This window comes from Haliotis rubra, unplaced genomic scaffold, assembly GCF_003918875.1.
Source record: "Haliotis rubra isolate DU_JTF1 unplaced genomic scaffold, ASM391887v1 Scf159, whole genome shotgun sequence".
NCBI lineage: Eukaryota > Metazoa > Mollusca > Gastropoda > Lepetellida > Haliotidae > Haliotis > Haliotis rubra.
In genome coordinates, this window is record NW_025765547.1 from 505,896 (window position 1) to 519,548 (window position 13,653).

Sequence of the window (13,653 nt, forward strand, 5' to 3'; positions counted from 1 at the left end):
AAAGGCTTGATCACATTCATAAAATAATTCTTTGAAGCTAACTTGTTTAGCCAGCTATAGACACATTTTTTGACACAGGAAGATGTGTAGATTAAGTGAGTGAGTGAGTATGGTTTTACGCCGCTTTTAGCAATATTCCAGCAATATCACGCCAGGGGACACCAGAAATGGGCTTCACACATTGTACCCATGTGGGGAATCGAACCCTGGTCTTTGGCGTGATGAGCGAACGCCTTAACCACTAGGCTACCCCACCGCCCCGTGTAGATTAAGATTTGTTAAGTACTTGCACTTTAATTGCACTTTTATCTTAAAATGCTGAAGATGAATTAGGAGTTTATAGATGAGTAAGTTACACTGAGTAAAGAATCTGATGAGCAAATATTGAAAGTAATATTCACCATATTATGAATAGACTATTTTCACGTGTAAAATGATTTTTGGTAACAGCAGAGCAGTCAAGGAACAGTGTGACGGATGTCGGGATGGATGTCTACTGCTGGCAGTGAGTACCAGTTTACACTCAAAGGGATGCTGACAAATCTAAACAAACAGTGTCTAGCGTCCAACTTAGCTATATACCGATCCAACTTCAAATGCTATTTCTAGGTCATTTATTGGTGATATAAACAGCTGGTAGATAACAAAGGCAAATGCCTTTATGAGACTGTTCGCCACATCTAAGCCCTAACAAAATCGTTAATTTTTCTATGGCTTGGAGAAAAGAATACACGGTGAGAAACTTTACAGTGCATCATTGAGAGAGACCAGTATCAGTAAAGTAAACATTGAGATGTATCCGACAGTAGCCAAAATATACACAAATATTGTTGTTGTTAACTTGTATCCAGTGTCAAGATGGTAGCATTGACATATTAATCAATATCAATGCGATAATAATAAAAATAGCGATGTGTCAGTCACGAGATTGTGAGACAAACTTAAATTTTAGAGCTGTCAAAATCACTTCGTAACACTAATCTTATACATCAATTGCATCCGAAGGGTAAACATGTCCTCCGGGGGATCCTCCCACCTGTGCTCGCTCCATGACTGCGATGACCTGGGCCCGCTCGGCCTCGGATAGCCCTGATAGGTCAGGAAGTTGGCCAAAGGTCGCCGAGGTTTTCGTGGGGGCGGCCATGTTTTACTGTTCTGGCAACGCTTCCGGTTATCAGCGCCACCTGGGACAAGGGGCGTTACTGGTGATTTACGTGGTTATTTTAAAGCAGTAGCACATACTTTGTCGCCGGATGTTTTTGAACAGCTGATTAGATCTGTAATTTGTACCTCTTACTAAGGAGGGATGCCAACAATAAATCGTGATTACTATATATGGCAATTATACATGATTGAAAGGAATAAGTCCAGTCGAACACAAATGCATGTACATGCACGCACGCACACATTTGAAACTCGATTCAACCGGAAATCCGCACGTGCCCTTGGGTTTCACTTAAGTCATAAATGCAGGAGACCAGACAAGTGCGCATGCCGTAAAATATCACGACATAAATTTTAGGGGGGTCACTCATATTGTACACTCTTCTCCATAAAAATCACCAAGTCAAGTTTATTACGTATTTTAGGCCACACGGCCCATAGTACAATTGTATTGTAAGGTATACAGTCGTTGTCACATGACCAACATTATATTATGAAGATCTTAAGCTAAATATTTTTAGCAAATATATTAGATGTTAAACGTAATATATTTTCATCAGGTGTGTTTAATATTTGTTGCAATGTTAATCTAGTTTTACAATATTTTTTTATGGACAATAAGTATTCATTACGGTGCAGAAAATATCTATTACAGATAAAGAAAACATTGAAACAACATTGAAAGTTTTGTGAAAACCCTTAAGGACACTATATCTATTGAAAAGCATATCTCCAAGTACACCAACAGTATCCAAAAATTTAAAGTAAATGGCCGAAAGAACTGCAACAATAAATTGCTATGTCTATTGTGAAAATGAACCTACCCCTAATGTCATGAAACAGGGGTCATATCACAGTGCAAACAAATAGATTCTATATCAGAATTATCATTGACTTTCTTTTTACGTTGTTGATTAACCCTGAAATCATGCACGAGATATACGAAATTCACACATCGATCTAACTAAGTTTCTATTATCAAGTTTATGGATCATGTTTCGCATTCGAATAAGTTCTTTATACTAGAATAGTGTGGCAAATATGATGATGATTCAATACTTTGCTGCCAGGATTGAATGTACATATCAATAAAACGTCTTCTGAATGTAGATATGAAAATAGTGGCATCACCGACATCTTGCATAATCCATGCATAACTAAAACCGCTTGTAAATAACATCTCACGAACGTGAGAAACCCAGTTAATTTTACCATGTTCGTCATGTAATTTAAGCATTTCATAACAATGTAAAGGATGACGTGAAACATTCATTCTTAATAACTTAATCCAATATTTTATAACTTTTCTCTGTGTTTTTATGAATAAACAGTATCGTCCGGTTTCTCCAAGAATAGCTTTGTTTGCGGCATGTTTACACACCCCCAGAAATCTTTTGAGGAAACTTGTTTGTACTTTTTCTATAACTTCGTGGTATTTTACCCCCCAGATTTCTGACCCATATGTGAGAATAGGAGATATTTCGGAATCAAATATTTTACAGGCAGTTTGAAAATCAATATGTCTATTATTATTCAACAAAATTAACACTGGTTCCATTGCTTTACGTGCTTGCACAGCCAAAGTTTCACAGGTTTTTGTCCATATCAATCTTGAGGAAAACACAATACCCAAGTACTTGTAATAAGTTACAGTTTCAAGATTTATGTTATTATAAGTCCATTTTTCATGCTTGGAAAGTATACCTCCATTTCTGAAAACAATGATTTTAGATTTGTCTATGTTTACACTCAGTCCCCATTTCGATCAATACTCAAATGGCTAGGGGGGAGATGATGATGTTTATATTTTATATACATGACAATCATCATCACCCCCTAGCCATAAATTATGAACGGTCCCTTATCATGACTTATTTAGCTTCAGTTCACACTTAGACCTGTCTATGTTTTCCTGGATTCGAGGTTGTGATTCTTTGTTTAAACTTTAATGGAATGTGACGTACAAATCGAACGTAGTTGTATCTGTGTTGCCATTGTCAAGTGTCCTTCAATTCAGATATTAATCTGCGTCAAGTCGCATCTGTCAGTAGCCTACGACACAACAAATTATTTGTTCTTGGTTTTTTTATTGTTTAACATCAAGGGATGCTGCACCAAGAAATATTCTTATGACGGCGGTCTGTAAATACTCGAGTCTGGACTGACAATCAAGTAATTAACATCTTGAACATCGATCTAGACCACAAGCTTGGGTTGCTGAAGACCAATTTTAAACCGAATCTTCACGAGTTCAACAATGTATAGTGTTGATGCAAGCAGCGTCAGATCCACGAAAAGGTGGTATGATAAGATTCGCACTAGCACTCCCCTCCCCTCTCCGCTCCATCCTTATCCCGGGCAGTGGGGTAGCCTAGTGGTTAAAGCGTTGGCTCGTCACGCCGAAGACCCGGGTTCGAATCCCCACATTGGTACAATGTGTGAAGCCCATTTCTGGTGTCCCCCGCCCTGATGTTGCTGGAATATTGCTAAAAGCGGCGTAAAACCAAACTCAGTCAGTCAGTCAGTCAGTCCATCCTTATCCCAGTGAGAACAAGACTGCACCTTCCCCAACCTGATAGTTAAAACGGCGATTCCAGTTTCATTTAGTGGAACGATGGGTGCCTTTTTCTGATATCACAGGAGTATAATACTGTTTCGAACCCACGAACAGGCCAGCGTTTCAGAGCCGTACATGTTAGGATTCTATGAGTGGCGAGTGTTAAGTCCGCTGCGCCAGAGTGAACATGGCACGTAAAATGTATATTTTACGTAAGCTTCAATATACGTTTGGCTGTGTCCTCACAGGATTGGTTTGGTTGTTGTTTAACGCACTCAGCAATATTCCAGCTATATGGCGGCGGTATGTAAATAATCGAGTCTGGACCAGGCAATCCAGTGATCAGCATCATGAACATCAACCTACGCCATTGGGATACGATGACGCGTGTCAACCAAATCAGCGTGCCTAACCGCCGGATCCCGTTAGTGGCCTCTTACACCAATCACGGGTTGCTGGGTCCCGTTTCACATCGTACGTACCGCTATGACTGTCGTAAGTCTATGTTAAAGAATGGGAGTTACGATCACCTTAGCGCTACGATCGCTTTGTGAAATGTGGCCCTGGACACCAATTCTAACCCGGATCTTCACGGGTTCCGAGTATCAAGGTACGTATTGCTTCATTCAGGTACAACGTCTACATATGGAAGGCCGTTACCGAGTCTTCAGATGTTTTTCCATGTTGGTAACGGTAGTACGTAATTTCAAAATCGTTCTACGATGTCTCATTAAATCTATGTCTGGCTCATTAGCTTGATGTAAGCCATCATATCCTAATTGTGTAAAGTAATGCGTATGACGTCAGTCACTGGATTATCTGGTCCAGATTCGTTCATTTACAAACCCTCGTCAGGGTATTGCTGATTTGGACTTGTCATTTCAACGTACACCTGAGCACCAGAGCACCAGAACACCAGATCTTGCTACTGAGGTAGGTTCAGTCCAACCCAGATCGTCTGAGAACAGGCAGACCAAGCATCAAAACCTCGACACATGATCGCGATCGTTACATCCGGATCTTTCAATTCCGTCATCGTCATTCTACTTCTACTGAGATTTGACGAGGACTTGGTTTGAGAAAGGTAATGAACCAAACAATCTGGAATTGTCCTCGCGAGGTGCGACACAGCCCCATATCTGGTATTTGTTCATGTGCTGACACTTGTGCGTGGGCGACAGCGTCTGCGGTTGAGCATGGACTATGAGAAACTGTCTGCGAGTCTGGTTCAGTGATAAAACACGTCAAAATATACGTTTTGCACCAACCTGCGTCCCTGACAGGGAGTGAGTGAGTGAGTGAGTGAGTGAGTAGGGGTAGCCTTGTGGTTAAAGCGTCCGCTCGTCACGCGGAAGACCCGAGTTCGATTCCCCACATGGGTACAATGTGTGAAGCCCATTTCTGGTGTCCCCTGCCGTGATATTGTTGGAATATTGCTAAATGCGGTGTAAAATCAAACTTAGTCAGTTAGTCCTCTTGCTGAATCAACACGGATATGTTGCAGGAAAAGCATCTATTATTGTCTCGAAGGGTAGATATTATCAGTTTATCTGATAGGGAACGTTTCTGTACGGAACTAGATATGATTGTTAGCCATCAAACGTGAAATATATTTCAACATGAGCTGCAATCAAAGGATACTGATAAGATTTCACAGAACCATCAAGGAATATATCGAATGTGTAAATACCATATTTCGATGTAGAACATGTCTTGGGTTTAAAATGCATTATGACATAGATGCAATAAGCTCTGATAATTTCCACAGAATGCATGTTTACCGAATTTAATAAACGCGCAGTCATGGAAAGTGTGCGCTTATTACCTTAGCGAAGTACTGCCGTGAGTGAAATCATGGGAAATACCTGTCTGGAGTGATAATAGATTAACTAATAAAGTAGCTTCGTCAGTTGAGTATCTAACGGGTATAAATCTACCTGCTCCAAGTTGAAGTTTCTTATCATGAGTTAATTAGGAGATAAACATAGTGTGTTTGAAAATCAGATTTACCTGGCGGTGGGGTGGCCTAGTGGTTAAAGCGTTCGCCCCTCAATATCTTGAAGCTGCATATGGAAGCATGAACAAAGTTACAGTGAAGAGAAACACTCTTTTATAGACAGATAAGTTCTTATTTGCAATAGATGCTAAAGCTAACAAGTCATTACTTGCTTGACAACGGAGTTAGCATCTGTAGCATCAATGAAGATCATATCAGCTTGTAAATGTCACTTACAGAAGTTAAAAGTTACAATGTACATGGAATCATCTTAAAATAGATATATACATATATGTAAACTATATTATATACATATTACGTATGTATGTGCGTATGTGCGTGCGTGCGTGCATGTGTGCGTGCTTGTGTGTGCATCATTTAGAGCAGTTGTGACCGTGAAGTCCTGCGTGTTCGGGTATTGGATTCTGACAATATGGCTATATAGGCACTATTCTGATTTATGGGTTTTCGTTAATTAGCTTGTGTACAATGCATGTTCACGCGTTATCAACAATATTGCAATTGTTGCCAACAACGCCTCAAACAACGTCTCCACTCCACTGTAAGTCCTCACAATGAAAGTTTTATGTCCAAGTACGCATGAAAACATCCAGCTCAATATTCGAGATGTAGACCTGCAAATTCAATTTTCAAATCAATAATATTTTAAATGTTAACTGTGAAAGTTGGTAGCAACCCAGCTGTGGCGTGTATTCTTACAGTATATATTAATATGTGTCTATAATGAACCGTGGACATGCATTGATTACTGACAATATGACAGTTATATACTAAGTATACCTACCATGACACAATAGGGTAAAAGCTGGAGGGAAAATGTTGTCGCCATTCGTTTACATCTTTATTGATCAGGGACACGTGTGACTGAGTCGTCTAACGGGCCGCAATTCGATGTGCAGAGTTGCGTCCCTTGGGCCTGCAACACACACAGAATCGTAATTTGATCCTGTGACCGAGGTTCGTCACCACTGTAAGCAGTGTGCGAAATAGCAACTGGCCAGTCGGGCCAGTAAATCTCCACAGTCACTGGCCCGACTGGCTAGTGAATTATCATGGGGTCATTTTGTAAATATTTCACTCTCTACGACTTTTAAGTCATGCAAGATTATGGTCTGATAAAAATGTTCATCATATTAGCAGCTAAATGATGACTTATTTGAGCATAAACAAAATATTTCAGAAATTCAAAATGTCTTTTCTTATGTTTGATGGCATTTTACCTTTTTGTAATCTTTTGCTTAGTTTCTACATTCAAATTCCGGGCTAGTGAATTATTTTGTGGGCTGGTAACTTTCAGGCATAGCTGGCCCGACCGGCTAGCGAAATTTGGAAACTATTTCGCACACTGACTGTAAGCGTTCTCGTCGGTTTTGCCGAAGTGGTAAGCGTCCCATACCTGCATTACTTTAGGCTTTCCTTCAACATCAAACGACTTGCTGTCAAAATAAACCTTAAATACTGTTCACAGCGGCGTTAAACCAAACTCACTATTTGCAGGAAGTGAATGAGTGAGTTAAAATTATAAGTCACTGCAAGAAGTAAAAAAATCCTATTTGCAGCTAGTAAATACAAATTATGTAAGTCGTCAGAAAGTATGACACCTTTATTATGACATATACTCGATATTTCATTTGACAAAGTTGGTCTATATGTATGTATGTATGTATGTATGTATGTATGTATGTTTATATGTTTGTATGTATGTATGTTTGTATGTATGTATGTATGTATGTATGTATGTATGTATGTATGTATGTATGTATGTATGTATGTATGTATGTATGTATGTATGTATGTATGTATTAAGTGATTTGTTTGTATGTGTGTGTGTGTGGATGTATATAACAAGCTATATAACAAGCTAGATTGCAGCTTCAGCTTTCAAATCCAGTACAACGTACTGTACTTGCGTTTGTAGGGTAAGCTGGACTTTGTATAATGTCCTGTACACCTGTTCACGTCTTCGCCCGATCACCTTCTTACCATGCATGAAGACCTTTAGCTATTGACAATAGACTTGATTGATTGACAGCTATAAGAATGAAATGCATGTAGTTCACTTAATGTGCAATCAAGCGAAATGGCGCCATATTATTGACCTACTTTTACAATCGATCAGCGTTCTCCAAGTCATCCTTTTAGGTGATTCTCTCATCAGAAATAATATATTTGTGATGAATAATGTGAAAAGAGGAGTGTGGGTAGAACAATACCCATTATGAATAGATCAGTGGCAGCAACAAGAAGATATACCAACATACTGTATCCTTTTGTTTGTTGTTTAAGTGTTCAAGCCACGTGACAGCGATCTGTAAATAATCAAGTCTGGACCATACAATACAGTGACTGATATCACGTGCGTCAATTTACGTAATTGGGATATGATAGGATATGCATCAGTAACCCATGCTTGTCATGAGAGGTGACTAACGGGATCGGGTGGTCAGGCTCGCTGACTTGGTTAAGAAATGCCATCGTATCCCAAGTGCGCAGATTGATGCTCATGCTGTTGATCACTGGATTGCCTGGTCCAAACTGGGTTATTTACAGACCGCGCCATATAGGTTGAGCGTTGCTGAGTGTGGCGTAAAACTAAACTCACTCACTCACTCACTTAAGGTGACGTAAAATATCAGTTCTTTCACTCTGAGCAAACACTTTCGCTCTAAGAACCACGTTGTTATCGAAACACCAACTTTGGGGGGGGGGGGTAGCCTAATGATAAGAGCGTTCGCTCGACATGCTGGAAACCCGGGTTCGATTCCCCACATGGGTACAATGTGTGAAGCCAATTTCTGGTGTCCCCCGCCGTGATATTGCTGCAATGTTACTAAAAAAAGTCATATCAAACCATAGTCACTCACTGACTATCAACTTTAAATGTTGAACAGGTGGCCGACTCAAGACCTAATGGTGTAGATGCAGTTTCACACCATCATGATGTTGGTGATTATAGGTATAGACATTCCACTCCGGCACAGGGTTAACTCATGGCGCGGCCAGGTAACCTTGACGTCACACGTTCTCTCTCGTCACGCCGAAGGCCAGATTCGATTTCCCACATGGGTAAACTATATAAAGCCCATCTCTGGTGACCCCGGCCGTACATGGCCATGGAATGTTATTACAACCATAATTAGCAGCTTCACAATACACAATTGTCACAAGCTGGTGTATCTCAAACAAACTAACCAACCTAACCAAAATATCGACCCGAAAACGTAATGATTGAGTACGATCGATGACATAATTCCTTGCAAATCACAGGACGTGGTCACGTGTGCCAAGGTAGCAACTTTTTCGCAAATCCTTGCGAAATTAATATATTTCTTTTCCAAAATGACTTTGCATGTAGATCAGGCCATGAGGACAAGGATTCTATAGACAAATATAAATTGTCTCACTTTAGAAAAGTCAGGAAAAATAATATTGCCTCCTACTGTTGAGTGAGTGAGTTTAGTTTTACGGCGCACTCTGCAATATTCTAGCTATATGGCGGCGGTGTGTAAATAATCGAGTCTGAACCAGACAATCCAGTGATCAACAACATGAGCATCGATCTGCACAATTGGGAACCGATGACATGTGTCAACCAAGTCAGCGAGCCTGACCACCCGATCCCGTTAGTCGCCTCTTACGACAATCATGGGTTACTGAAGGTTCATTCTAACCCGGACCTTCACGGGTCCCTCCTACAGTTGAAATAACATTGAAACCTAGAGCCTTCCGTTAATGTACTCCTGTTGAAATAACATTAACGGAAGGTTCTAAGCTGCAGTTACCGGGGGCGCGGTGGGCGAACTGGCTAAAGCGCCAGGCTAGTGATCCAGCGAGATAGAGGTGCCGGGATCGAGCCCACCTGTGACCGGGTGCAAAAACCTTGGAGTCAACTTTGTGTGCAGACTCTTTCAGTGTTGTCACAACCCCTAGTGTACAGTACACAACCCTGTGCACTTAAAAGAACCCACGAATCTGTTGGTATATGACCAGATGGTGGCCACATGAATACGTGCAAACACCCAGTTGCGGGTACAGCAACGTGCAGTAAACATGGACAAAGTACTGTGACTATGTGTCCCAGTCCACCCAGCTGTAAATGGGTACCTCGTAAGGATGGGAATGCCACACTAACTCGGTGCGCCTAGTGGCTGCATGAGTTGTATGCTCCCCAGGGAGTTGAGATTGACAATACGATGTGCCGTTGAGATTGGCATCTAGTGAACGAGGGAAAAACAAAGCGCCTTTGAGCAGCTGAGCTGGATATCGGCGCTATACAAATGTTAGTATGTATGTATGTATGTTACAGGTGCGAATGTCAGGTTTTGCAGCTATAGCTGAAACATGTCCAGTCTCCATACAAATCCCAGCCCTAGTAGTTCCTCCCCCAGTACCCCACCCACAAACATCGTTTTCTGTACTGGCGGTTGACCCCAGCACAGGTTGTTGATCTTCTGTTCCCTACTTACAGGATGGGGTAAATCTATGTATCTAGATTGAATCCAGCTGGAATACAAGGTACTTAAACTCCACTTTGACTATTGACGTAGTCTCTGTACTGTATTGTGTATTGTATTGTCTGTTGTATGGTGGCCTCTGAGGATATATTGCCAGTATGTAGTTATATAGGTTAAAGCCACAAATTGTCCTGCACTGGTATTGACACTTTGGCCTCATGATTTAAACACGCACAATCTACACTCTTCAAAAACATAGAAACACACAGGCGTTGTCAACAGTTCATTTCGATATATATTGACAGCAATCGTCATTAGGACAATTCCTATAATTTAATCCCGTTTATCATGTCGTGGTTGTTGTGCATTGCGCGCAAACGCATCCCAAAATGTGTTTGTAAACGTTTGTCATAAAAAATGAATCCGATACATGAAATGTGCATGCAGAAAAGGTTTTCCATGTAATGCAATATGTCGGAAACATGATCAGAGACATCGTGTAAAAAAGGTCAAACCAAATTCATCACTTCTTTACGAAATTTACGATGCAAACGAAGATACCAAATGCCAAGATTGAATGCTACTGAACTAAATATTGGCCGTTTGGAAGCAGGGGAGTGTCAGACTGTCGTCGCAAGACACTTCCACGTCAACCACAGCACCATATCTTGATTATGACGTCGATATACCCGCATCAGTTCGACCCAAGAACGTGCCAGAAGTGAAAAAAACAAGTGTGACCACTCCTGATCAAGAGCGATTCATCCGGGTGTTTCACGTACGTCGCAAAATTTGCTACAGCAACGGACACTGCAGGACAGGTGCCTGGTCCTGGAACCTTGGGAACTGGCGACGCGTTTGTTTCAGCGATGAATCGCGTTTCCTGCTGCAACGACAGGACGGAAGACAACGAAGAGTTTGTATGTGATAGTAGCGTGAGCGCCTATGTGTCTCAATTCTGGATGCATCGTATCCTGCCGAGATGAAGACAAAACAGAGAAGGCTGCAGAGACTGGTACGTTCCAGTGAGGCTTGGAGTTTAGTGTCTTGCCCGGCTTCTGTGCAACACATCTGTTGAACCATCTGTCAAGATTCTAGTGAGGCGTGTAGTCTAGTATCTAACCCGGCTTCTGTTCAAAATATCTGTCAAGGTTCTGGTGAGGCTTGTCTTCTAGCATTTAGTCAGGCTTCTTTTCAACACATCTGTCAAAGTTCTAGGTATCTAGCCCGGTTTCAGTTCAACAGAGTGTGTAGTGAGGTTTGCCTTTATGGTATTAAGGCAGGCTTCTTGTCAGGCTTTGAGCTAATGTTTCTGGTTAGACTAGTCAGTCGTTTAGCATGTGCTTCTATTGAGACTTCAAGACAGACTTCTGATAGCAGTTTCTTGTCAGAGGTCTAGCCAGAACTGCTACTGCGACTTCAAGTCAGACCTCTAGAGAATGCTTCTTGTCAGAGGTCTAGCCAGTGTTTCTACTGAGACTTCAAGTCAGTCCTCTAGTAAATGCTTCTTGTCAGAGGTCTAGCCTGGACTTCTACTGAGACTTCAAGTAAGACCTCTGATAGCAGTTTCTTGTCAGAGGTCTAGCCAGAACTTCTACTAAGACTTCAAGTCAGACCTCTAGTGAATGCTTCTTGTCAGAGGTCTAGCCAGTGTTTCTACTGAGACTTCAAGTCAGACCTCTAGTGAATGATTCTTGTTAGAGGTCAAGCCAGTACTTCTACTGAGACTTCAAGTCAGACCTCTAGTGAATGCTTCTTGTCAGAGGTCAAGCCAGTACTTCTACTGAGACTTCAAGTCAGACCTCTGGTGAATGTTTTTTCTTAGAGGTCAAGCCAGTACTTCTACTGAGACTTCAAGTCAGACCTCTAGTGAATGCTTCTTGTTAGAGGTCAAGCCAGTACTTCTACTGAGACTTCAAGTCAGACCTCTAGTGAATGCTTCTTGTCAGAGGTCAAGCCAGTACTTCTACTGAGACTTCAAGTCAGACCTCTAGTGAATGCTTCTTGTCAGAGGTCTAGCCAGTACTTCTACTGAGACTTCAAGTCAGACCTCTAGTGAATGCTTCTTGTCAGAGGTCTAGCCAGTACTTCTACTGAGACTTCAAGTCAGACCTCCTTCTAGAGTCTAGCCAGTGCTTCTACTGAGACTTCAGAGTCAGACCTCTAGTAAATGATTCTTGTCAGAGGTCAAGCCAGTACTTCTACTAAGACTTCAAGTCAGACCTCTAGTGAATGCTTCTTGTCTTCTCAGAGTCAGTCTAGCTTAAATGGTTCTTGTCAGAGGTCTAGCCAGTACTTCTACTGAGACTTCAAGTCAGACCTCTAGTGAATGCTTCTTGTCAGAGGTCTAGCCAGTACTTCTACTGAGACTTCAAGTCAGACCTCTAGTGAATGCTTCTTGTCAGAGGTCTAGCCAGTACTTCTACTGAGACTTCAAGTCAGACCTCTAGTAGCCAATGACTTCTTGTCAGAGGTTCTTGTCAGAGCCAGTGTTTCTACTGAAGTCAGACTTCTAGTAAATGCTTCTTCTTAGAGGTCTAGCCAGTGTTTCTACTGAGACTTCAAGTCAGACCTCTAGTGAATGCTTCTTGTCAGAGGTCTAGCCAGTGTTTCTACTGAGACTTCTAGGCAGACTTCTGATAGCAGTTTCTTGTCAGAGGTCTAGCCATGACTTCTACTGAGATTTCAAGGCAGACGTCTAGTGACAGCTTCTTGTCAGAGGTGCTTCTAGAGAGGGTTCTACTGTGATCTAGTCAAGGACTGTAGTAAAAGCTTCTAGTCAGGATTCTAGATAGGCTTATATTCAGCTTCCTTGTCAGACGTCTGGTTACAGCTTCTTGTCAGGGATCCAGCCAGTGTTTCTACTGAAACTATCTAGTCAGACTTCTAGTAAAAGGTTCTTGTCAGAGGTCTAGCCAGTGTTTCTACTGAAACTTCTAGTCAGACATCTAGTAAAAGGTTCTTGTCAGAGGTCTAGCCAGTGTTTCTACTGAAACATCTAGTCAGACTTCTAGTAAAAGGTTCTTGTTAGAGGTCTAGCCAGTGTTTCTACTGAAACATTAGTCAGACTTCTAGTAAAAGGTTCTTGTCAGAGGTCTAGCCAGTGTTTCTACTGAAACTATTAGTCAGACTTCTAGTAAAAAGGTTCTTGTCAGAGGTCTAGCCAGTGTTTCTAATGAAACATCTAGTCAGACGTCTAGTAAAAGGTTCTTGTCAGAGGTCTAGCCAGTGTTTCTACTGAAAGGTTCTTGTCAAAGGTCTGGCTGTTGAGGATTCTAATGGCGGCTTTATTAAGGGTTATTTTCGTGGCTTTTAATCCAGCTTCAAGTCAGGATTAGATTCACAGTTTATCAGGAATCTCGTCAAACTTTGACATTGACTGGGGGCGTTGTGGAAGCCTAGTGGCTCGTTAGCACCTCACGCCGAAGACCTGGGTTCGATTACTCACATGGGTACAATGA

At 41.5% G+C, this 13,653-nt stretch overlaps 1 protein-coding gene across 3 annotated transcripts in view; it reads right to left on the reverse strand.

The window, feature by feature from the left end:
• Positions 1–1,157, reverse strand: part of LOC124271230 (oxysterol-binding protein-related protein 11-like) — a 36,692-nt gene extending 35,535 nt beyond the window's left edge. For 2 of the 3 annotated variants that reach the window (XM_046706310.1, XM_046706309.1), the window contains exon 1: positions 1,037–1,144. In XM_046706310.1, coding sequence (XP_046562266.1) covers positions 1,037–1,144 — 108 coding nt within the window. Of the gene's footprint in view, positions 1–1,036 lie in introns of all 3 variants that reach the window. The other variant, XM_046706308.1, reaches the window with a different exon arrangement.
• Positions 1,158–13,653: the final 12,496 nt, after the last annotated feature.